Source organism: Bos taurus, chromosome 20, assembly GCF_002263795.3.
Source record: "Bos taurus isolate L1 Dominette 01449 registration number 42190680 breed Hereford chromosome 20, ARS-UCD2.0, whole genome shotgun sequence".
Lineage (NCBI taxonomy): Eukaryota > Metazoa > Chordata > Mammalia > Artiodactyla > Bovidae > Bos > Bos taurus.
The window spans coordinates 537,322-563,030 of NC_037347.1; the positions used below are offsets into that span (position 1 = coordinate 537,322).

General features: G+C 52.6%; 1 protein-coding gene and 2 non-coding genes across 6 annotated transcripts in view; all 3 read right to left on the reverse strand.

Annotated features, from left to right (window-relative positions):
• The window catches only part of SLIT3 (slit guidance ligand 3), a 758,707-nt gene that overhangs the window by 94,353 nt on the left and 638,645 nt on the right, over nucleotides 1-25,709 (reverse strand). For all 4 annotated transcript variants that reach the window (XM_059878791.1, XM_024981391.2, XM_059878790.1 and 1 more), the window contains 6 exons: nucleotides 24,593-24,736; nucleotides 23,014-23,177; nucleotides 11,484-11,634; nucleotides 10,216-10,290; nucleotides 2,051-2,194; nucleotides 1,152-1,295 (listed from right to left, as the gene is read on the reverse strand). In XM_059878791.1, coding sequence (XP_059734774.1) covers nucleotides 1,152-1,295; nucleotides 2,051-2,194; nucleotides 10,216-10,290; nucleotides 11,484-11,634; nucleotides 23,014-23,177; nucleotides 24,593-24,736 — 822 coding nt within the window. The remainder of the gene's footprint in view (nucleotides 1-1,151; nucleotides 1,296-2,050; nucleotides 2,195-10,215; nucleotides 10,291-11,483; nucleotides 11,635-23,013; nucleotides 23,178-24,592; nucleotides 24,737-25,709) is intronic.
• On the reverse strand, nucleotides 13,198-13,270 carry TRNAW-CCA (transfer RNA tryptophan (anticodon CCA)). The gene has a single exon. It is a non-coding gene; the product is annotated as a tRNA-Trp (tRNA).
• Nucleotides 17,249-17,310, reverse strand: MIR218-2 (microRNA mir-218-2). Its single transcript, NR_031355.1, has one exon. It is a non-coding gene; the product is annotated as a microRNA mir-218-2 (primary transcript).

The following is a 25,709-nucleotide window of genomic DNA, read 5'->3' on the forward strand; positions in this document are numbered from 1 at the left end:
GAGTTCTCAGGGGGGAGTGGCCTGGGGCATGCGCATAACAGGAAGGCTGATGGGGCTGAGGGACTCGATGGAGTGGGGCCTTTAGCACATTCTGGAACTTTGGCTTTTATTCCCAGCGAGGTCAGTGTCTGGGATCATGAACATGGGCAGCAGCTACAGGAGATGCAGAAATAGCTTTCGCTTCTGTCTACCAAAGGGTCTTTGGAGAAAAGAAGAGAGGGATAAAAAAGCGAGCAACTAAGGGTAACAGAGCCACACGGAAATATGATGGACAGCCATAAAAGCTGACACACGCTGAGCACTTTCCCTATCTCAGGCCCCTGCTGTGCACTTTGCAAAGATTCAGTCCTCAAAACAATCCCATGAGGATTATGAGAAGTGACGGCAAAAGCACAGAGAGGTGAAGTAACTTTTCCAAGGTCACACAGCTAACACGAGGTACAGCTAGGATTTGAAGCCAGAAAATTTGGCTCTAGAGTCCAAAGTTTTCACCATTATTCTAGGCAGCCTCCCTTAGCAATGCAGTGAATTTTGTGGGCAGGAACACTCGTCCAGAGAGCTAGACTCTAACTGGTTCTGATATACATTTAAGCAGTCAGTGACATTGCTTAAAAAAATCCCCACTGGCCTGCTTAAAACCTTTGCTGGATTCCTAACATGCTCTGGTTAGAAACCGAACGGCCCACGGCTGTCCTGCAGCCTGGCCCTGGCCCCCCCTCCAGCCTTGCCCGCTGTGTATGACCACGTTAGGCACTGCTCGTCCTGCATCTCTGCCCTGCTTTAACCCAGGGCCTTTGCACATGCTCTTCCCAGTGAAGGAATGCACTTTCCACTTTCTTGAACAAGCTAATCCGCCCTCACCTTCCAGAACATAGCTCCAGTGTTCCTTGACAAGGCCCATGTTAGGTTTTTATATCACTGTGGGCCTCTATTCTGTGGCAGCTCGCTATGCTCTGAGCTCCAGGAAGCGGGGCCCACGTCTGTGCCTCCTTAGCATTTAATGGTGCCTGGCACATGGAGGGAGCCTGATACATGTTTAAGTTGACAGATGAAGAGATGACTTTGGGTCAAAGACAGTCAGGCGCTGAGAGGGCAGAGGGCTGCCGGAGAGGTACCCAGAGTGAGTGTGCGGTGGGTCCAATGGGACTTACATGGTAGACAGAGAGACAAGCGTGGTGAAGGCTCCGGGGGTGATGGTGGTGATCCGATTGTCGTAGAGAGAGAGCAGCCTCACTGAGCTCAGGCCAGCAAAGGTGTCATTGCTCACACAGCTGATCAGGTTACTTCTCAGCATCCTGCAGGGAGAGGGGTGCAGGGAGCAAGCACAGGTGTCGTCTCTTCCCTCCCATCCTTTCCGTGTGTGTGTGTCTGTGAGTGTAGGGTGCCCCTTTCTCCTGCCCCACGGGTGTGTGTGTGAGTGTGGGGTGCTCTTTTTGCCAACTCCATGCTCAGACCTGTCACGATGCTGAGGTCTGCCATGGCTGGACCTGGGGCTGCCTGTAAATGTGTGCGCACATTCTTGGCTGCGGATGCTTTACTTATAGTAGAAGCAGGTGTCACGTGTGTGTACGTATACACATGCGTATTGTATGGTGGTTAGTGTATGTGTGGATATTTTGGGGAGGGGCGGAGAATCAAGACGTGGCTCTGGACATCAGTTTGTGTGCTGATACACACATGCCTGTTTGTGTATGTGTTTATCTGCGTGTTGCATGTATGTCTCTATGTCATTTTATGTACGTGTGTCACGCCTATGTTTGTGTAAATGTGTGCCTGTTTCGGGTATGAATCTGCATATGAGGCAAGTGTGTGTGTGTGTTGGGGGTGCATGCTAAGTTCTTTGCCGTTCAGGGCTGGGAAATGCCTGACATCTCTCTGGCGAAAGGAAGCAAAGGATTCTGCCGCCCAGGCCGGCCCCACCCGCCCCCGCCAGGCCAGCCCTCACTGGCCCCTCCCTGCCTCCCCAGCCCCTCCCTCCGGCCGTGGCCCAGGCCCCTCCCTGCCTCCCCAGCCCCTCCCTCCGGCCGTGGCCCAGGCCCCAGGGACTCACAAGGTCTTGAGGCCGCTGAGGCCGCGGAACGCGCGCCCGTGCGCCGTCTCCAGCTGGTTCCCCGTCAGCACCAGCTCCTGCACGCTGGCCGCGCCATCAAAAGCGCCCTCTTTCACCTCCTTGATTCTGTTGTTACTCAAGTTTCTGGAGGGAGGGACAGGATGGGTCAGGACTCAGGGCGGGGACGCCAGTTCTGCAGCCACGTGGTGACTGTGGGGAGCCCCCAGGACTGAGGACTGCCTCGGGGAGGCTCCATCTTGGGCTTCCTGACCTTCAGTCTTCAGCACCCGTGCCCCAGGAAGCAGGGAGCCCAGACCCACATGGGGTGGGTGGGGAGGTTACCTTCGTGGAACAGACTGTGTAGTGTTTGAAGTCTTTCAGTACAATTCTCCTTTCTGTGCCCTGTGGACTGGCAGATTTAAAATGGTTCTCAAACTTATTTTCCCTCTTTAAAAGATCCTCTCACTAAGTAGTGATGCTCAAGAGAAGAGCAGGAGAAAAATTCCAAATGTGCCTACTCTCTATGGGGGTGAGGCATTTGTAGAACCTTCCGCTCTTCATCATGTGAGATTCCCGATATAAACGGACCCTTTCTAGTTACTACTTCTTGCGCACTTATTATGTACTAGGCACCATGTGAGGGCTTTGGCCAACAGAATCACATCAGATCCTCAAAACAACAGCCATCAGATGGATATTATTTTTATCATTGTCTTGTTTTATGGATGAGGTGACTGAGATTCAGAGAGGTTAGGTACCTTGCCCACAGTCACACAGCTGAGAGCGCTGGGATTGAAGCCCAGGCTTTTAAGCACGTAGAAAAGCCTCCAGGGAACTGCTTTTCCTAACTGGATATTCCTTTGGAGATGTGGGTGCCCACCCCTTCTATCAGGGCTCTGAAGGATTCAGGGTTTGGGACGCCGTGTTTTCCTAAGCGGGCTCAGTCCTATTAAACCACTTCCGATTCCGCTTTGGAGCTCAGACAGCAGGCTCTTCCCTGCCAGGGCCAACACCACATGGCAGGCTGTATGGGAGAGCTGAGTGGCAGGCAGGTGCCATAGAGCTGTAGGTGCTGTGAGGGGCAGGGGGTCCCCACAGACCACTCAAATGCTCAGGCCTGAACAGCAGCCCTGGCTGGCTGGCTGGAATGGAAAGGGATGGGTTTAAAGGAGCCGAATGAAGAATCCAGCCTCCTCAGCAAACAGCCTGGGGGACCTTATTCTATGACCGGGAGCCTCGTAGGTGGACGTGGAGTTGCTGACTGGCTGAGTGCCTTGAGCTTATTAGAACCAAGGGCTCGTGAGAGAGACAGCTGGCCCACTGTCTTGCTGGACGCACTGAGGCCCAGGGCAGGGAGGGCACTGCTCCTGGGCCCAGAGCACCGAAGGGTAGATAGCACTCCATGCGTCCCTGGTACTACTGCTCCTCTCAAGAGCCCTCCTCGCGGAGCCTGGGGCAGACTCACGGCCCCCCACACTATAGGGATGTGTGAGTGCAAGCTAAGTCGCTCTGTTGTGTCCGACTCTTTGCGACACCATGGACCGTGGCCCGCCAGGCTCCTCTGCCCATGGGATTCTTCAGACAAGAATACAGGAGTGGGTAGCCATGCCTCCTCCAGGGAATCTTCCCGACCCAGGGGTTGAACCCGCATCTCTTTTGTCTCCTGCACTGGCAGGCGGGGTCTTTACCATGGACCACCTGGGAAGTCCCATGGGGATGGTTCAGGGCAACTGAATTTCACCTGGGCACCCCGGGGCTCAGTGCAGGCTGCTTGCCCCCTTCGCACGTAGGCCCTGGGTTTGCCAGGGGTGGCAGTGCCCACAGCCATGCGCAGGCGTCGAGGAAACAATTCCCACCATGGCAGCATCTGCTTCCTCCGTGCTCCCAGTCAAGGCCTTCCTCACTTCCCCTCTCCCATCCTGCTGAGAAAACAGGTTCCAGTGCGCCTCTAACCCCTCCCCCAAGATCTGAGCCAGCTGGGAGATTCTCAGACTAGATTTTTGCTCCCTGCCTGACTCTTCTGAAACTCAGCTGGATTCCTTATAAATCCTGGCAGTCTTGGTCCACAAGAACACGGAAGTGAAAGTCACACACAGGGGAGACTTCAAATTACCCCCAAATTTGGCATGGGAGGAGAGAGAAAGGCTCTCCCAGCAGCTATAACTCATCCAAATGCTGGAGCTTCTCCTCCAGCTCGAGAGAGTTAGGTTTCTTGGGGAACTGAAGCAGACAGGGCGAGCAGTGGAGATGAATTTGGGCAGCTAGCAAGTGGGAGGTTCCCGCTTCTGACGTTTGTTTCTTTAAATGAGCAGAATTAATATCACGCTACTGTAAGGTTTACGAATTGGATTTCCTCAGGTTGGGAGAAAGGAAAACATAAGGGCAAAAAAGGAGGATAGAATTTTCCAAAAGACCTGGATGCTGCCCTCTCTCCATCCAGGCAGCTTGGGCTGAGGGACAGAGACAGAGCAACGCAGGGCAAGTGCCACAGTCAGCCAGTGCCTCAGGGCTTTGTAAGAGCTCCGTCTTCCCTGGTGGCCCAGACAGTAAAGAGTCTACCCCAAAGGTGGGAGACTGAGATTCGATCCCTGGGTCAGGAAGGTCCCCTGGAGAAGGAAATGGCTACCCACTACAACATTCTTGCCTGGGAAATACCATGGACAGAGGAGCCTGGCGGGTTACAGTCCATGGGGTCGTAAAGAGTCAGACATGACTGAGCAATTCTGTCTCACACACACACACACACACACACACACACACACACACACATCATCATCTTATTCTCAGAGGAGTATCTTCCTGAAGATGCCCCCGATCCCAGCAAACCCCCAGATGCAAAACTCGGGCCACTGCGGAAGCCTCTCCCCATTTCATCTCTGCAGACCACCTGAAGGATGACTGCTTCATTGTGGCTTTGACTGCACTGAGGATGGGGGTCTCACACCTGAAAGGACCCAGCCCCAGAAATCCCTGCCCCAGGCCAGGGGGTTCAGGACACAGCGAGTGCTAGGCTGCACTGCCTCTGCAAGCTGCTGGGTGCACTTTTAACCCCAGAGACACTGAGGCCATTCCAGGCTGGGGGATTCACTCTGGAAAGCCTGCATCTGGGAAGGAAAGCTCAGGCTTCTAGGACCCTGTCTCTTTAGGTCTGTGGGACATCCCATAAACCATGGTAACATGGAGTATGTTAGTCGCTCAGCCGTGTCTGACTCTTTGAACTGTAGCCCATCAGTCTCCTCTGTCTATGGAATTCTCCAGGCAAGAATACTGGAGTGGGTTGCCATTCCCTTTTCCAGAAAGCATCTGCAACCCTGTTGTAAAGGCCAGTCCTCCGTGGAAAAGCAGTAGGGAGAGTGCTACATGGACTTTTCTGGAAGCTGAGTATGCCAGGTCATGATTAAGCAGTACATTGGCACTGTGCTGGGTTGGTGAGGTCCTGTCCACCTCCTTAAGGATGTCTCCCTTCTCCTGATGTGGAAATTCTACTTCAAGCTGGGGTTACAAGCTCAAATGTCCCAGGGTCCAGGCAAGTGATGTAAAGTTAGAAACAAGCCCTGTGGGGACAGCAATGATCAAGAAAGCATGTGCCCCAGCTAAGGGGGCAGCCGCTCCTCAACTCAGCTCAACTGGAGCCATTTGGGAACATGGGCTGTTTTGCCAGATCTTCTGGTTTCCCAAAGGATGCTAGAAATCCACATTTATTTTTCTGTGGAAACTCCTGATTTTTAAAAGAGGGTGTGCATATATGCTAAGTCACTTCAGTTGTGTCCAACTCTTTGCGACCCTATGGACAGTAGCCTGCCAAGCTCCTCTGTCCATGTGATTCTCCAGGCAAGAATACTGGAGTGGGTAGCCACGTCCTCCTCCAGGGGATCTTCCCAATCCAGGGATTGAACCCATGTCTCTAGCATCTCCTGCGCTGTCAGGCATGATCTTTACCACCAGCACCACCTGGGAAGCCTAGCAATTACTTCTTATTAAAAACACAATCAGCACCACCAAGTCCACCCATGGGGAACTGATTTTGGCTAGAGGGGTGCTGGTTTCAGTCTCTGCTTGAGATGTCCCTTCAGTGTAAGAACTGACCTGAAATTCACCTGAGAGAAGCCGTGACCCTGCTCGGAAGGGGAGGTCACTTGAAAAGCTTCTTTGAGTTTCCACAGTCCTGATAACCCTTGTGGGGAACAGCTCACAGCTTTTCTTTGCATCCCTTAGCACAAGTGATCCTTATGAAATCTCATTTTCCCCACAAGATAGGAAAGGACACGGAGGTTCAGAATAGTTTGGAAAGGCACAGCAGAGTCCAAAGTCCTGGCTCTGTGTCGATGCTCCTTTGCCCTCGTGCCCTGTCAGGATGCTCCCGTCCAGACCGTAACCTGAGGGCACTGGTCCCACAGACCTTGGGGAAGCCAAGCAGACTCAGTCACAGACACAGCTGGCTGCAGCCACTCTGATTGGGCAGAATTCCAGCTGACCCATCGCCTCATTGGGGTGTAGGGGTGGTGATGGGTCCCAGCAAATGAGGTCTGTTTACTTAAAAAGAGTTGCCATCAGGACTTGCCTGGTGATCCAGTGGCTAAGACTCCACACTCTTAATGCAAGGGGCCTGGGTTTGATTCCTCATCAGGGAACTAGATCCTATATGCTTCAACTAGGAGTTCTCAGGCCTCAACTAAAAATCCTACTATTACTACTACTACTAAGTTGCTTCAGTCGTGTCCGACTCTATGTGACCCCACAGATGGCAGGCAGCCCACCAGGCTCCACCGTCCCTGGGATTCTCCAGGCAAGAACACTGGAGTGGGTTGCCATTTCCTTCTCCAATGCATGAAAGTGAAAAGTGAAAGTGAAGTTGCTCAGTCGTGTCCAACTCTTCACGACCCCATGGATGCAGCCCACCAGGCTCCTCTGTCCACGGGATTTTCCAGGCAGGAGTACTGGAGTGGGGTACATCATCTTCTCCAGAAGATCCTACAGGCCTCAACTAAAAGGCCCCATGCGCCACAACTAAGATCCAAAGAAAAGGAAAGGAAATACCCGTCACATAAGCTTTGTTCAGCAAGACTTCTATGCTATTGGTTGTGAGTGCAATAAATAAATAAAGTAAAATAAGGGTCACCATCAAGTTATATGAAATAAGCGGTTGCAGCTGGCAGTCTTTGGGGCCAGATCTGCCCAACTGGGACATTCGCTTGGTTGGCTGGCACTTACGCGTACATGGATTTAGGCCCACACGCATGCACACGGGCGTTTACTGCCTTGAGACAGTGCTCGCGTGCATGGATTTAGGCCCACACGCATGCACACACGGGCATTTACTGCCTTGAGACAGTGCTCGCGTGCATGGATTTAGGCCCACACGCATGCGCACACGGGCATTTACTGCCTTGAGACAGTGCTCGCGTACATGGAGTTAGGCCCACACGCATGCACACACGGGTGTTTCCTGCCTTGAGACAGTGCTCGCGTACATGGAGTTAGGCCCACACGCATGCGCACACGGGCATTTCCTGCCTTGAGACAGTGCTCGCAATCCCAGCTGACCTGCACTGTCACCACTCTTGGCTCCCGGCTTGATTTGTAAACTTGGACAAGTTTCTTTCTGTGTTTCAGCTTCCTCGTTTGGGAAATGAAGCAATCTCAAAGCTGTTGTGTTTCTCCCATGAGGGGTAAACGCATGAATATCAGTACAGTTTGGCACAGAGTACAGCGATTGGTAACCGCGATCGGCCATTATTATCATTGTTGCCTTGCACCCACCGCCTTTTCACAGGGGGTCTTAAGTACTCGAGTTGGCAACGCCTGTTTTAACCATCTGCTCCAGGTCACTCAACCCAGATGTCCTCTTTCTGTCTCCCAGCACCTTCTCACCACAGTCCCATGGACAGAGGACATGTCTTTCCCCTTATCTTTTACACTTCTTTTTTAAAAATTAGTTTTTATTGGAGTATAGTTGCTTTACAACGTTATGTTCATTTCTGCTGTACAGCAAAGTGAATCAGCTCAACGTATATATATATCCCCTCTTTTTTTGCATTTAGGTCACCACAGAATACTGAGAAGAGTTCTTAGTGCTATACAGCAGGTTCTCATTAGTTAACTATTTTATACATAGCAGCCTTACACTTCTGATCCTCATCATAACTTACAAGGAAACTGGATTTATTTCTATTATGCAAATAAATACATTAAAGTACAGAAAGGCTAAGGGTATTCCTGGAGTGACATAGCAGGGGAGGGGCAGTTGAACTCAGAACAAATGCAGGTCTGCCTGCTCTTCCCCTACACCTGGATTTCTGGCTGTTCTCAGGAAGGGAATATTTGGCAGCCCCAACCCTCCTCCCAGCATGGGAAATGCCAGGATGAGCTGTGTGCCACCTGTCTCCTCTGATGAGAGCTCGGCTCACATGAAGCCACAGTCCCCACCCCTCCCTTTTGCTGCTTGGACACTGAGGCTGTGCCGTGTCTTGTGGTACGTAAACTCTTTGTCGCAGTATGTGGGATCTAGCTCTGCGAGCAGGGATCGAACCTGGGTCCCCAGTATTGGGAGCACGCAGTCTTAGCCACAAGACGAGCAGGAAGTTTGGGGTTGAATTTGAAAGGACATGTCCTGGCAAGCGATGGGTGATGTCTGTGCTGCGTTCCTGAAGCTAGAGGCGGGCCTGACCACCCGGACAGCCACGGTCCTCCCCAGGACCCGCGTGAGCCCTCCCTCCTCTGCCCCTTCAGCTCCTGTGCTCGCCACTGCTCCCATTCAGAGGGCGGTCCTGAAGCCACGTGGTGCAACTGCAGGCAGGGAGGGAGGGACAGAGCCTGACTGGCTCTGATGGGACTCAGATGCTGCGCAGGGCAGGAAAAGGCTCTTTCCTTCTTCCTGAAGGGGACTGATGTGATGGGTGGAGAGCAACGTAAAATAAGGGTTACAATTAGTTCTCATTATTCATTGTGCTTCAGTTCTACAAAGTCACTAGGCAACATGAATTAGTGAATGCTAAACCATCGCTTCTAGGGGAAATTGAGGGTTAGGTCCCTGTGAGCCCCTGGTCATGATATTTTTGTTAGTCAATCAATACATAACCTTGCTTGATGCGTGTTTCTGTTTAAAGACATCTTGTTGGATATATATTGTTGATTTGTTTACACTGTACTCACAACCAATAGTACTATAAGTCTCGCCTGAACAAAGCTTATGTAACAAGTATTTTGTCCGTAAAGCACACAGCCCTTCTGGACTATGCTTTAGGTCCATTTTAAACAGTCAAATCACCTACAAAAGCACAAATATGCAAAAAAATGTGGCACGAAATACATTGTGGATTGGACACTTGTTTACAGTCTGGGAGCTGAAACAAGAACTCAGAGCGTGGCCTTGTTCTGTTTCAGCTGAGGGCATGCATGTAGGTGACTCAAATTTTTTGCTGCTCTGTGTTTAGGAAGACCATGAAAACACCTGAGTATGGATTTTGAGATTACAAATAAATGTTAGCAAATACAGGGTCTGTGAATAATGAGGCTATGACCGTATTTCTTTTCTTCCAGAGGCAGACCCAAACTCGGGCTGGGAGATGTGGAGGATGTGGTGCAGGTGGGGAGCGGGGTCAAGGAGAAGGGAATTAGATGGTGAAGGGGTCCCTATCCATGCCGGCACGTCTACTGGGGCACCTGGGGAAGGGAAGGCGGGGGGAGTGCGTCCATCTGTGTACCAGTGTGATTACAGATGGAGGAGGTGAGGCAGCTGGTGTTTCTGCTCCAATGGGTCACACCCACATGGAGGCCTTTAGAGTCTATCTAAAAGCAGACCTTCCAACTGTCATCTCATAAAAATTACTACAGCCCATGGGGTTGCAAAAAGTCCGACATGACAGCGACTAACACATGCAGCCTAGGTCCCCTTATCTCACTGCTGGTGCTCAGTAGAGTGCCTCCCACCAGCCCTTGGGCGTAGAGGATGAGTGTGGAGTAGGGGGCAGAGATGAGCAGAGGGCAGAGGGGCTGAGGCTCAGGGCTTGTGGAGAACGCATGCTCTGGCTCTGTGTGGCCCTGTCTCAGTGTCCTGCTTCCTGGGTGTGACAGGGGAAACTGAGATGGGCCAGAGCAGAGGGAGATGAAGGCACCGCTGCCCCGATGCTCTGCTCCAGTCTACCAAGGTCCTGAGGCTGACTTACATTTTCCGCAGGTTGGGCAACTTCTTGAAGATGCCAGTGGCCTCAAGAACAGATATCTCATTGTCGTTTAGTCGCCTGTGTGGAAAGCAAGCGAATGAGGGGGTGAGTGAGCTGTGGAAGGGACACCTCCCCCACCGGCCCCCTGTCCTCCCAGGCCTTCAGCTGAGCTGATGCCCGGACCTCACTCAGCCCAGGTCCATAGCACTGCAGAAACCGTCTGTATGGACTCCTCAGCACGGGGCGCCCAGCAGTGAGAGGAGGGGTGTGCAAAGGGCGGGAAGGGAGGCCAGGCTCCTCTGTGTGGAGGAGCCCCTGTGATAGGGCCTGTGCAACTTGCTGAACACTTAGCACTTGAACAATCAAGGGCCAGAGATTTGCCTCCATTTTGTAGGGATATCAATGGCCACTTAAACTTCCTGGGAGGGCTCCCCAGATTCTTCCAACTCTGCAAGCCACTCAGCGCTTTCCAGACCACATCCCTCTGCTGAGGGCAGCTCAGGGACTCCACCCTCAATGTTCATACAAACCCAGGGAGAGCAGGAGACAAAGAAAGGCCCTACTGTGATTTGTAAAGTCAAAGAGCATAATAACAACAACAACCATTTACACAGGGCTTACTCCACGCGCACATTCAAGATGAAGCCTGTGCTCGCCTCCTCTCACCTCATCTTTCTCACCCCTGTGGGAGGGAGGTATCATCACCTCCATTTTACAGCTCAGGATCTGGCGCTCAGACCTAAGAAGCAACTTGTGCAATCTCAGGAGAACTGGAAAAGGCAGGAGTCAGGCCCAGGTGTGTCAGCCCCCACCGCTGCACCCTCGTCATCCCACGCTGGAATTTTGAGCTCTCTCACTTCTGGGTAAACGCCTCTTTATTAGCAGAGATAGCCCGAGGCTCAGATACACCTGATGGTTCTTGCTGTTTTCTCACTTCAGGTTGTATCCGTCTTTCTGGTTATGTTGTAAGTGTCCTAAGGGCCAGGAAGGGTGATCTGCCTTATTCATGCAGAAACGGGTGGGCCTGGAAGTGCCTGGCTCCCAGCGAGCGTTCAGAGAATCTTTGTAGAATGAATGAACGGTCTTTATTTGCAAGTAAACAGTCCCCAGTGGAGGCGTGAGGGTCTGCACTCAGCTGGAAAGTAGCAGACAGCAAGGAGCACCCGGGTGACTGAGCTGAGGGGGTCGCCTCTAGAAGCCCACCCCTGCCCTGGCTGGCTCAGGGAGATGGGTGTGGGGACGTGCGGGGGTCCTGCCCCCGTAGCACTCACAGGTCGGTGACGTATTCGGGGAGGTGGCTGGGGATGCGGGCCAGCTTCTGGTTGGAGCAGTCCACGATGGTGCCCTCACAGCGGCACCTGTCTGGGCACACGAGGTCCATGAAGCACTCGCTGCTGAACCTGCTGCGGTAATCCTCCGAGCCTGGGGGGCCAAAGAGGGGCGTCAGCATCACCAGCCCGGGCTGGGGCAGGGCTGTGGGGACGGGGGACATGGATGGGGGTGGGTTGTCCAGAGCCAGAGGCAGCACTGCCCTCAGGTTATGGGCGCCCGGCCGTGCCTCCCGCCCCTCAGCCTCCAGGCTGCTTGCTTCCCTTTGGTCTTTGTGATTCAACACTTTAAGGTCTAACAGCACAAGCTCTACGAGTTCTTAAGCTTCCGTGGGTCACACAGACCTTTTTCCGCATCGGGAATTTGGTGTACAATTTAGGGGTGTCTTAGTCCGTGATGCCCACCATCTATGGACCCTCTAAATACATTCTGAAGACATTTTGAAGGGGTTTTGATGAAAGCTATACCAAGGGTGGGAATGAGGTCAGGGAAGCAGGTAACAGACTCAGCTGTCTTCAGGGACAAAGCAGGGACTGAACGATAAAGGGGCCCAGCACACGGCAATCAATACCACTGACACGCGATTTTATTATTGGGAAGTAATCATGAGAGTCGGGGTACTGGGGAATTGATGCCTGCTGCCCTAATGCTTGGGAATTTGGCTCAGGGTTGCCTGACAATTCTTTAAAAAAAAAATACTGGTAATGAATTCATACTTAAAACATTGTGAAATCAAGCACAACTCTTGTGAGGGTTAAATGTACCTGCTGCCTTTGAAAGGAAGCTCTGTTTAACTACAGTCAAAAGCCACTTACAATAAGCTAAAAGTAGTTGGAGCTAAGATTAAGGTTTGGAATTGAGTTTTTCTTGAGGTTGCACAGCGATGGTAACAGGGCCAGTGATGCACTGTCTTGAGACATGCCCTTAGGAGCTGCTTTAATGATCAGAAATGATCCCCTGGCACCTGGGCGAACCTCTGTAAGACCACAAATCTTGCCTGAGATAAAAGGGAAGTTCTGATTCTCCTATCAGACATGAGCCAGCTGATTGGGGTTGAGTCTCTTATTTTCACCTTCAACATATCATCAGCACAATGACAGGCACAAGAGCTTGGCTCACATTTGTCCAGTGCATAAATGGGGTGTTGGCACATAAACTGTCCACAGTGCTTCAGGGAATGTGAATGTCACTTATTTGGCTAGCTGAGGTGGGCCTTCGCCAACTTACGTATATTAGTAGTAGAATGGGGCACCTGCAGTACAGAGATTTGGGCAGTAGAGGGCACAGGTTTGCCCAGACTTCGCTACTTAAACCTCAATCTCTCTGCCTGTAAAATGGGAATTATATAGTTGCCCCTATCTCACAGGGGTTGTCATGAAGATTCAAGGAAGATCAAGATGGTGGAGAGCTTCTGGGAAAGGGTCAAAAGGGTCCAGAGTTCTACAGATGTTTGTGATTCTGTTTCTTTTTTCCCCTAGGACGTGGTGGAGCATGTGACATGTCGGAGGCCATTACCAGCAGCATGTGAAGTGAAGTCGCTCAGTCGTGTCCGACTCTCTGCGACCCCGTGGACTGTAGCCCGCCAGGCTCCCCTGTCCACGGGATTCTCCAGGAAAGAATACTGGAGTGGGTTACCATTTCCTTCTCCAGGGGATCTTCCCGACCCAGGGATCGAACCCTGGGTCTCCTGCATTGGAGGCAGACGCTTTAACCTCTGAGCCACCAGGGAAGCCCAATCAGCATAGCGAGTGATAATAGCTGACACGTATGGAGCATGAATCGTGAGCCGGGCACTATTCTGGGCACTTCAAACAGATGACTCCATTAAATCCGTCCCACGCTCTGGGACTATTACGACTCCATGTTACAGATGAGGACACCGAGGGCTGCAGGTCATTCAGGACGTGGCAGAGAAACAAACCCAGGCAGACTGCCGCCAGGGTCTGTGTGACTAATACCATGCTTACTGCAGATCTGCTTTTGGACAAAACCTTAACCTCAGTCCTGCGAATGGTAATACGGTCAAGTGGAGGTGAACTGAATGGCATTTTCTGCCAGCGGGCTTTGGGGAGACAGGAGGAAGGAAATGTCTCCACTGACTGCTTTATTTTTCACTCCTCAAATTTTCTGCCCATGGTAATGCCTGATTAGGGAGAGACTGGGGAGGGGGGTGGTCTCTGATTCTGAAGGGACATCATCTACCTAAAACAGAAGGTCAAGGCTTGGACCTATTTCCTTTCCCTCTCCGCTCCTTCCCCATCCACCTCCTTCACCCCATTTCATCCCAGGCTTGTATAAGCAAAATTCATGCAGGTATCCCCGGTTATTTGGATGGCTTCCTGGTCCAATGTATTATGCAAATCTCTTGCCCTTGGCTTGCCAGCAGCCATCCCACTGAATAACTCTGACCTGGGCCATTTTCTCCCAGACACATCAGTGTGCTGAGTCTTGGGTAAATCGCATCGTGCAGACCCTGCCGAATGACAGCGCTCTCTTATTCCCTGACAGGGGTTCCCCACAGTCGTAAAGAAGCTTTTTGTGTATTTTTCCTTGAGAGGGTGTCTACAGTGGGATCCTTGCAAATGGAGGAGCCCTGTATGATCAAAGCCAGAAAGACAGGAGGGAGGACAGTTTGCTCGCCAACACAATGAGCCTGAAGATGTGCACGGCTGGGCCGCGGCCAGGGACAGCCACTGATTAAATGCGTTTTCGTTTTAATCAAGGTGAGAGCATGTGTGGTTAGCGGGAATCGCTCTCTGTAGTATACTTAGACTACAACTGGCCGACCTCTGCAATGGAGCCGCCGACCCATTTTAATGAAATGATTTTGCAATTAGATTCGATAGACTAATATGTTCTTCCCAACATTTTTTCCCCTGCTGTTTTTGTTATTGCCCTGGTTTATAATAACGAGGGGGTCGGAGTGTGATATTTTCTATGAGCGGGAGCCAGAAATGTTAATAACGGTGTACGCCCGAGACCGAAAGGGTGCGTGCCCCAGCCAGGGCCAGCCTGAAATGCCACCTCCATCACTTCATATTTCATTACCCAAATTACCCAGGGTTTCTCAGAGCCATTTGTTATGCCTAATGTTCATAACTACCCAAAAGTATTTTTAACTTTTCTAGAGCTTTAAAAGTCAATTTCAATCTCCATGCATATTCGTCACTGACAGAAATACTTAGTAGGAGAGGAGTAACTTAAATAGGCTGTCATTTCTTCTCTTTGGGAGAGTTCAGAGAGGAGAGATCTCAGAGGATTTGAAGAAGGGCCATAAAACTAGACCCTGGCTGAAACGGGCTCTTGGGGGAACTGACATCAACTGGCATTTCACCAGCTTCTGCCCCCGGAGCCCTCCTCCCCCTTGGCAGGCAGTTCAGAACGACGACACTTGGAACATGAGCACAGAGAAACTCTAAGAGACCAGGGGAGTGGAATGCACAGCAATGTGACTTTATTATGAACCCCTGCCCTGCCGCCACTTCCCAGGAGAGAATGTGTGCCACGCTGGCATGGTTTGGTTCTGGGGCAGGTGAGGAGCCAGAGCTCCCACTCTTTGGACGGACTCGGCTCTGAGGCTGGCACTGGGCCCAGGGTGGCTGCTGTCACGAACAGTCTGCATTCCGCACCATCCTCTGGGCAATGAGTTTGTTGAACAGAAGTCATGGATGCACCATTATCAGAGGACCAAGGAAAGGCCAACGCACAGAACTATCCTCTTCTAGCTCCCTAAGGTGGGTGGGATGAAAGAAGGAAAGGAGCAGAAAGAGGAACTAGGGGGAGCAGGAGGCTTGCTGGGGCTCTTCGGCTTGAAAGGACAAGCAGAGGTCAGAGGTAATGAATGGAATCAAGAGAACATTGCTAGGCATACAGTTATCCACACATGGGCAGAGGCTGGGGGACCAGATATCAGTTGCCTGGTCACCAGGAAACACCAACTGTTCACCAGGAACTTGGAGACTGGTTGGGCAGACAGCTGTCCTAGTGAGCTCTGCCCCTCAGAGTCAGACATGAGTCAGCCATCTGCCTGGCAGCAGAGGGAAATGGCCACAGCCTGCAGCTGGGTACTTCCTGGTCATAGTCAGCTGAGGGCCAGGAAAACTCGGCATGCCCCCTCTGTTCAGAGGGAAAGGGAGTTTCTCTGGGCCCGAGGACTTGTTCTGTTCCAAATGGGTCTTGGTATGGTATTCATGCTGGAGGGGAGGAGCCGTGTAAACAGGGGTGTTTGCTCTCTTTCTTGCTCAAGCCTTTTGCGGTTAACAGAAGGAAGCTTGAAAGGGGGTGTTAAAAGATTTTTTCAATATCCTATCAAGTCAAGTCAATGTCTTTTTGATTTTGTAATTCAAGGCAAAGGGCCTTGTCCATAGCTGGGAAGTCTGATGACCCTGGGCAAGTGAGTTGACCTCTCTGTGCCTCAATATAAAAAAAAAAAAGTTAGTCACTCAGTCGTATCCAACTCATGTGACCCCTGTAGCCTGCCAGGCTCCTCTGTCCATGAGATTCTCCAGGCAAGAATACTGGAGTGGGTAGCCATTCCTTTCTCTAGGGGATACTTATCTGCAAAATGGGATTTATAGGGCTGTTGTGAAGACTGAACAAGGTGATGATGTAAAATAGCTCAGCACTGGGTCTAGAGTAAGCACTCAACCCATAGTAAAGGAATCCAGATTTAAACAGGATTCTCCATGGCTCAGCAATGCTGGGCCCTGGATCTGGGGGGTAACTTGAGAGAGAGAGAAGACAGTAAGAGCTGCACATTGCCACAGGAGCCCAGAGCTCAGCTCCTGGCTCAAGCCAGAGCCGTCTTGCATGTGGGCCAGGATACAGACTGCAGGGTATGAACCAACACCACCATCTTCTGGTTATGCTGGGTCTAGGGTTTATCAAGAAATAAACAGGATGGGAGGCCCCAAGACCCCTCTCTTTATTATCAGAGGCAGGAGGGTCTACATGGTAGTCAACTAGAACCACTGAGCAGCCCAGCACTTTGGTCTCATGTTAACTGTGCTTGACAGCTCAAGGAAAACAGCCTGGACCTTAGGTTGTGAGGGGACCAGGGTCAAAGTCCTCATGAGGAGCGGGGTCAGTTCCAGGAGAAGCCTCAGGCTACACCCAGTGTCTCAGACTCACGGATGTTTCATCATTCTCATGCTCACATTAATTCCTAATGCTCCTGGTAAAGATGGTGGGTGAGGGGTGGGTCACCACCAGTATGACATTCGGGTTAAACCAGTTGAGAAGATGACCTTGGTCTGGGGCTTTTCGATGAAGCAAATGGCATATGCCTTGGGTATACATTTTCCCTTCAAATGGAAGAAGAAAAGCAGTGGTCTCAGACCTAAAGACCTTCTTCCCCTTGGCTGGCACTCCGACTAGACTTAAAGACCTTCCCCTTGGCTGGCACTCGGACTAGACTTGGGGAAGAGCGACTCCCCTGTGACAGAGACATGGAGGCAGATCTGGGCTCGCCCCGCCCCGGTGGGCTTCTGCAGCCCCCCTTTCAGCCCGGATCTGCTAGCTGGAGGGGGAGGGGCACTCTGTGTCCCTCTCTGAGTCCTTCGCGACTGCTCCCCGCCCCTGGACCCCCGCCCATGGTGAGGCTGGCCCGGGAGAGGTGGGTCTGGCGGAGGCGGGTGCGGTGCTCCAGAGCAGAGAAGAGGTGTCCGGCGTGGCGGGCCATGCTGCAGGAGAGCGCGGTGCTTTCCGCGGTGCTTGACAGAACCATGTTCCGTTTCCATCGTTCCACCACATGGTTAGATCAAGCACAAAGGAAAGCCCCGCGGCGACTGGTCAGAGTCAAGGTCAGGAAGCAGCGTCAGAGAGAGGACAGGAGCGCTCAGAGGAAGCAGCGTGGAGCAGCGGAAGGCAGAGCAGGCCCCCACCGAGGGTGATTAGTACCGGGGGCGGGATTCCACAGGAACTCGTCCAGAGACCGGGAGCTGCTGCCCTCTCGCCCCGCCCACAGGGGAGACAGGAGGAAGGGAGGAGAACCGACGGGAGGCCACTGGACACTAACTCCGGAGTTTCCGGGCAGGACACATCCTTCCCAAGGGAACTAAGACCGCACACATCTGTGATCACGTCACAGGCCTGAACTGAGACTCTGCACCCCACTCAATCATCTTCTCTGTTCTCTGCTGCCGCGGGCCGCCCCTTGGCCGGGTGCCTCTGTAACCTGTTCCCCTGGCACCTTCAGTAAAGACACAGGCCATGCTTCCCAGTGGTCCGGCAGAGCTGCAATGCTCTTCTTTAGTACAAGTCCCTCTGCCGTCTCCTCAGTATCCTTCAAGGCCCCAGAAGCTCTCTGGCGTACGGACCTTCATCCCAGATCACTCGGGTGTGGCACGGAGACACGGTGTGTGTTCCCAGCAGGGGGAGTCAGGGCCAATCCGGGGCCTTGGGTCTGGGGCTGAGAAACCCACAGTCCAACCATTATGGCGGGGTGCCTCTCTCAGACGGAGAGAAGGAAAGGAAGTGCGAGGTACCAGACTCAAGGGTCCTTCCTGATTTCCTCCTTGACTGTGAATCAGGAAGTGGGTTGGAGAGACCAACAACCAATCCTTTTGTTTGCCATGGCCCAGATGAGGGTGCTCAGCCTTTATACCCTTGTCTGCACTGGATTGGGGGTGGTGTTCATGAACTCCCGCCCAAGCCACAGGGAGGAGAAGCGTGCATCCTGAAGAGACCAGAGTCAGGGCTAGGTGACTGGGACCCTCTGTGTCCTGCCCTCTGACAGGAGGGACAGGGTCACTGTTCCTCCACAGTATGATTGTAGGAAAGATGGCGGCAATATCTTGACAGCGTAGAGGTTATCTGCATTGACTGACTGGTTAGTCCAAGTCACTCTACAGCTCCGCACCTGGTTCCGCCTCTTGCTAAGCCCTCTCTGACTGGCTGGAGTTGGCCACTGTCATTTAGACTCAGCTCTGCTTTTGTCCCTCCCTCTCCCCTCCGCCAGTCAGGCAGAGCTCTGCAAACACTCTGGTCTGAGGATTTCATACTCAAGTTTGATCAGGCCCTCAGTGCCCGAGAAGGGAAAACCCATCCGTTCACGCCCCTGCCCCCAAGCCTTAAAATCTCCTTCTGCTTCTCCTCCCAGACACAGCTGGGAAGCCAGACACCCAGCCTAAGGAGGGCCTCTATGCTTTGCAACAGCAGCCCTCAGATTGGTTTGGTTTGATTCTCTTTGGTTTCCCTCAACAGAAGGAAATGGAGGGACCCAGGAGAAAAGTAATCAAGAATCTTCTCAACATTAGAACGCCTAGGTTACAGATCTTGTCCTGAGAATGCTGTTATTTGTTTAGTTGCTCAGTCGTGTCTGACTCTTTGAGACCTGATGCACTATAGCCCGCCAGGTTCCTCTGTCCAAGGGATTTCTAAGGCAAGAATACTGGGATGGGTTGCCATTTCCTCCTCCAGGGGATCTTCCTGACCCAGGGATCGAACCCGCATCTCTACACTGGCAGGCAGATTCTCTACCGCTGCGCTATCCTGAGAGTCCTACTCTGTAATCTCAGATAAGACTTTCCGCTGCTGGCTTCAGCTCTCTAGCATGGCCTGAATGGCCCCCAGGGGCTCCAAAGCTCTGTGGTGCCCGGAGAAGTGTCCTGCTCTGTGCCATTTCTGCACAGACAAGGACACAGAGGATGCCACTCTGTACTTTTCACCAGGAGTTTCTTGCCCACTGAATCTCCACACACAAAGTGGAGGAGGCAGGTCAGAAGACAGACAGCATTTTCCAACCTCCAAATGCTCCCCTGAGGATGGGCGTGGGGTCTCAGGCAGCCAGACGGTGCCTTCTGAAGACTTAATCTGATGGTCAGATTACCGCAGCAGGCAGCACTCACCTCTAACCCGATCTTGCTGCCTCGGGCATCGGATGTGGCTGATGGAGGCAGACACAGGGCAGCTGGGAAGCCAGACGGCCCAGCCTAAGGAGGGGCTTCATGCATTGCAATAGCAGCCCTCAAATTGGCTCCTAATTACATCAGCTGTTTTTGCAATGGGGGTGCTTTTAGGGGAAAGTAAAATGCAGACTTCTTATCTGTCAAATTCAGTACATATCACCTGCCCCTCCCTTCTTTCTTCTTGAGCTTCCAGGCAACAGAGCTTCAGAGCCACGGCTGCTGCGTCCCTCAAGGCTGAGCATGTCTGGGTCCCAGTGTCTCTCAAAGCCAAGGCCTTCGGAGTTCACCAGGACCTAGCTTTCTCAGCCTCTCTTGTCTGTAGCTGTCAGGATTACCACTGCTCTTTCTCTATCTTTATAGGAATCATCTTTCTGCTTAGTATTGATGAACAAAAATATTTTAGACAAGGTGAGTCAAAAAACCCTGTCCCTTTCTCCTATTTCTTTTTTTTAATTAAAAATCTTTTTTTCAGTAGTTGTGGCTCCTGGGCTTTAGAGCGCAGGCTCAGGAGTCATGGCTCCCAGGCTCAGTTTCTCCGAGACACATGGGATCTTCCTGGATCAGGGATAGAACCCATGTCTTCTGCATCAGCAGGTAGATTCTTACCCCTGAGCCACCAGGGAAGCCCTCCCTAATTTTTCCTTTTTAAAATTCCCGATCATTCCTACCCCACATAGGAAAAGAAACCAGGGTTCCTCACAGCAGTCCCCAATCTTTTTGGCACCGGGGACTGGTTTCGTGGAAGACAGTTTTCCCACTGACTGGGACAGGGTGGATGATTCCAGGGCATCACATGTATTGTGCACTTTATTTCTAATCTAATGCTGCTGCTGGTCTGACAGGAGGTACAGGTCTGTGACCTGGAAGTTGGGGACCCCTGTGTCCAGTGTGAACGCAGGTAGCTGGCGGCAGAGCTAGAGTTAGAACTAAGCTCTATTGTTTCTAGGTCTGCCGGCTGATTGCTCTTTCTCCTAATTAGTTCTGTCTGTACCTCATCCCCAGTCCCAGCCTACAGTCATTCTGAGCCAATGGCTGACCCCTGGGCTGGTTCCACCCTGCTCTATGCCCCAGGGTTTTGGCATCAATCAGGATGTTGAGATCAGGATCGGACCCCCGTGAGACTGAGGGATTGGGGTGGGTAGACCGCACCCTGCCTCCTTGGCATCTTATCACCCCTCTTCTTGGGCACAACTGCTTGTCAGAGCTAATTAGCTCAGTCCTGGCCAGACATGGGTAGGAACAGAGTGGGTGGGAGGGATGAGGGGCGTAAGTCATGAGGAAGGGGCCTGGGGAAAAGATGGATGTGCCTCAGGGCGCAGAGACAGAGAGCACACTCCCCTCAACTTGCTGAGGGCCCCAAGGAGGGACCTAAGGAAGGAGTTCAGGGCCTGGGGCTGGGGCCACAGGCTGGGGGAGGTAGTCACCGCAGCAGTGGGGCCTCCTTCCCAAAGGCCCTGCCCTGCCACGTGCTCCATGGTGTGGCGGGGCGAGCCAGCCCTGGGTTTAAGCCTGCCCCTACCGTTCACTTGCTGTGATCATGGCCTGCCCCTTCACCTCTGAGCACTCAGCGCCTGCTGCTGCAGCAAGGGGACCGCTCTTGCTGCTTTTGAGGGAGGAGACGGATGGGCCCCTGGGCTGGACACCTGATGTTTGTCAAGCAGAGTAAAATCGAAGCTTTATTCTCACCTAGACACACCAAGGACAAAGCTAGTGGCAGAAGCTGAGCTCTGCTAAAGAAAAGAGATCAAGTGCCCAGTCCTGAGGTCAAGGAGGACTCCCCTGTCTGCACATGCACAGGAAGGTTCCTTTGGGGTCAAAAATGGAGGGGGCACCACCCCATAATTAGTGTGGATACCCATCCATAGACCTCTGTGGAGGGATTCATCTAGGCAAAAATTTGCACACACATCTTGGTCCAAGAATGAGTCCGGTGTGGAGAAAGAAACAAGATAATGAGCCAAAGGTAAACAAAGACCTGGAAAGACTGTCTGATATAAGTGATTTAAATCCTTTCTTTACTTAGCTCCTCACTCAGGACACCTGCACTCCTTTCCGGGTATGTATTTCTGTCTTGCTTCCAACTTAAATAAATAAACTGTTTCTCTGTGTGTTCTCCCATATGTTGTGCTGTCTCTAATAATAAACTTTGTACCTGTTTTGCAGTTTTTACCTCCTTGAAACAGTTTTGCTTTCAAACTGGGGTAAGAATCAGGGAACTTGGCTTCTGGATGCTAGCCCCTGGCGGACTGGCAGGTAGGTTCAATCCCTGGACAGGGAAATAAAATCCTGCTTCAAGACCCCTGTCCCTCTGAGAACAATCTCACCTGACTCCTGGAAGAAGCAAGCCCAACGAGGAGCCCTGAGCACAGTGCTCCTCAGGGGTGAGAGACTGCTCTGTAATCAACACTTATTCTGGGGAAGACAAACTGAGATCAGTGTCTCAGACTGCCACAGAGTCCTTGGGGTCCCTCCAAGCCCTCTCGAGGTATTGGCTTCTGCTGAAAAAAATAAGACAGCCCAAGTTTATCATTCTGGAGACACAGACTGAAGACTCTGACTTAGAGGATAAGAACAACAAGAAGAGGCGGAGGCTGGCCTGCTGCTCTCCTCCTGGCGACTAGGATCCATGCCGGCTTTCTCCCCAGGAAAACCCACCTACACACGGCGCTCAGGTAGGGGAAGAAGACCGGTTCCTGATGACACACAGATGGCCAGGGTTGGCTTCAACCCTCCTCACCACGTCATACTATCAACATCTCACCACTGGGAGCACAGAGCAGCTTGGTGATTTTTTTTTTTCTTCAGTAGCAAACAGCAGAAATGACAGCCATTTCTAACTGCCTGTTCATCCAGCTCGTGGGTCAAGGAGAACAAGTTCTGTCTCCAAGATGAACTGAGAACTCGCCTGCCACTCACCCCCTGCTTCATTTCCAGGTACAGCAGGGACGAAGGTTTCTAGAGAGAGCTTGAAAACTAGAGAGCAAGGCTGTGCTTTCTTCCTGAGCAACACTCTCTGTGGTTCTCTCCAGGATCAGTAAGCACCCGTCTAGGGTGGAGGGGAGAGCAGACATGTCTGTGAAACCTACACTCTGGGTTAAGGGCTGTTCCGAAGGTGGCTTTCGAGGGCAAGAGGAAGCCCCCAGGACTGCATGTTTCCCACAGCCTGGCCTGGGGTAGATTTAATTTCTCTATCTGCCACTTGGGGAGCATGGTTAGGAAACTAAAAGCTAAGGAAATCAATCATATCCTCTAAGAGCACATGTGTCCAAGCTGCCTCATGGCCTCGCTTCCACCTGGCTCTGGAGATCTGTGGCTGCCTGGGTTCTGTCTCTCCAAAACCGTGCCCCTCCTCCCCCCCAGTGCTTGTATTGTGTGTGTGTGTTTTATTTTAAATCCATAAGCTAATTGGTTTTCTGCAGGGCTAACTGAATTTCCCCAATTTAATTTGCAGAGATGCTCCCCAGGAGCCATTACAGCATGCGATGTCCTCCAGATTGGATTATCGGCCTCTCCGGGGCTGCTGTACTGAGTCGGAAGGTGGGGCCCAGCCCCGTAACCTGATTACCTGAGCAGCGGAACTTCTTGCTCTTGATCTGGCTGATGCGCTTGTTGGCCAGCCGGCGTGGGCTGCTGCAGCGGGCCCCGCTGGTCTCAATGGGGTTGTCCTGCAGGTAGTCAGCCAGCCACCTCAAGTGGCAGTCGCACACGAACGGGTTTTGGGCCAAGTGGCTGCGAGAGGGACAGGAGTTCATTAGGGGGGCCCTCGGGGCTCGGTTCCGCCACCGCCCCCCTGGCACAGGCGCTGACAGTACAGCTCCAGGCTCCCGCCCTCAGTGCCCCAGGAGGCCTCGGGGGGTGCCGGGGCTGCTAAGACAAGACCTCCAGACAAGACCTGGATGGGGGCCTGAGGCCTGCTGTTGGCAAAAGCCAGTCAAGGTGCAGCTGGCACCCAGTCTGGGGCATCAGCCTTCCAAACCCTCCCCACCTGGGGCAGGACCCAGGTCTCGAACCTCACCCATGACACTGCTGATGGGCATAGTAAGCTGCGGGCTTAGGGTTTATGCGGAGAGCAGACTGAATTTTGTTTTCCAAGCTCAGGAACACCCGGTGCATAAAGCAGCTGGTGTGGCATCGGGCACAGGGCGGCTGTTCCATTTACAGTAGCAGGTTTTGCTGTTATTATCCTCAGCATCATGGGGGCGTCAGCCCCGTGGGCTCACTGAGAAAACCCTCCACAGCGCCGCACAGTGCTCAGCACGCAGTTGGGCTTCAGTGTGCGACAGCTGTCCTTACTTTCTGTGGCTCCTGTCTCTGGCTCCAGGGGCAGTGAGCGCTAGATGACTCAAAAGGCCTCCAGAAACCCCCAGGATCGCGGTCAGGCCTGGCGCTGGGGCGAAGGTCTAAGCTGAGGGGTGTAGCCATCGGAAACACAGGCTGAGATCTGTCCTCAGGTGTCATCTGTCTAATGGAACTGTTTATGAACATCTGATATTCTTGCCTGGAGAATTCCGTGGGTGGAGGAGTCTGGTGGGCTGTGGTCCATAGGGTCGCAAACAGTCAGACATGACTAAAGCAACCTAGCACGCACGTATGCCATGCTTGGAAGTGAGGAACTCCTCTCAAAAGAGGGAGGTGAAATACCCCTGCATTCTGGTACAAGGTGCCTGTCCCAGAGACTTGGCTTTGTGGTGTGGACAGGGACAGGTATTAGTGGGCAGGAATGAGTTTTCAGCAGAGACAGAGCCTGCTCAGAGAGAATATAGCACCCAGAGTGGTTAAGACAGCAGGTGAACCAGCCACTTGGGCTGGATTCAAATCCTGCTGCTTAGTAGCTGTGCAACCTTGAATAAGTTACCTCACCTCTCTGTGCCTTGGTTTCCTAACAAAAATGGGGCATCATAGTAGCACCTACCTCCTAGGGTTGCTGTGAGGCTTAGTGGTTTGGATACAGGGAAACCATCCTGTGGGGCAGTGAGCATGGCGTGAGTGCTCAGGACAGGCCCTCTAGCACTGTGACTGGTGCTCTGCTCGGGCTGCAGGCTCCGGGGCTCCTCTGGGACGTGCCCGCTCTGCCTGGGTTGTGAGTGCTCTCTGGGACCGCCGGCGGCGGCCTGGGCCTGTGCTGGCACTCCTGACATACTCACAGTGTCTGGATGGCCTGCAGAGGGGCAAAGAGCCCCTTGCTGATGGTCTGCAGCTTGTTGTCATACAGGGAGAGCAGGCTGAGGCTCTGCAGGTCCTGGAACGTGTTCACCCGCAGGCAGTTGATCTTGTTGGCATTGAGGAGGCTGCAGACAGAAGAGAGGCCACTGACTGCCTCATCCCGGTGAGGCCTGCGGAGCAGGGGCGGGGCTGCTGGCCTCCCAGAACCCTCCTGACGGCCAGGCCCCCCCACCAGAGAAAGAGGGGACCTGCGGGCCTCCGGCCATGCGATCTCCTACCACACCCGGGCACTGGCAGCCACGCAGCATGGACGCCGTGTGGCACATCAGCCCCTTGAGCCTTCCCCTGTACCCACGGCCTTGGAGGAAGACTGGAAATCGCACCCTGTGTGTTCCACTTTCTACTGTAGAAGGCAGAGCCTCCAGGTCTCAAAAAAAAGAAAGAAAGAAAGAAATCTTTGGCACAATTGCTTGTAAGCTGTAGCTGACTAAGAGGTAATTTTGATTCAGAAAATTCCTCAGAATTCTTCTGGATCACTGATCCCATTGGGAACCTGCTGAAAGCCGTAGGTCATCCTCCCAGAAAAAATTCAGCCACAGGAAGGCATGAGTGCACACACACACGCAGTCTCAGTCTCACACACAAACACGGAAGGAGCCCTCGCGATTCTGCAAATACGCCACGAGCTTTGGTCCAGGCCTTCTGAACATACTCTCTACCCCTTTCATCTGGAGACTCCTTCTCCTCCTCTGTATCTCAGCTCAGATGCCACCCCCTCAGACAGGCCTACCCTGACCACCTGATTTCCAGTGCAGCCCCACGACTGCCCGTCATAACCCCCGTTTACTCCCCTCACAGCCCTTCTCTCAACTTGTGATCAGAAGATATTTGCCTCCTACTCAAGACAGTACACAAATGATATATATTTTATTCTTGCCTTTATTCCTAGTACTTAGCCCAAGCATTTATTAGGAAATACACCTGGCTCCAGCTCTGACTCCAGGGGATCACACTCATCGAAGGTGACACCCATCCCCCAGGGTCAGCCTTCCTATCCACGAGGGCTGTGGCTTTAATTCTTCAGAACCCTGCCCCCCA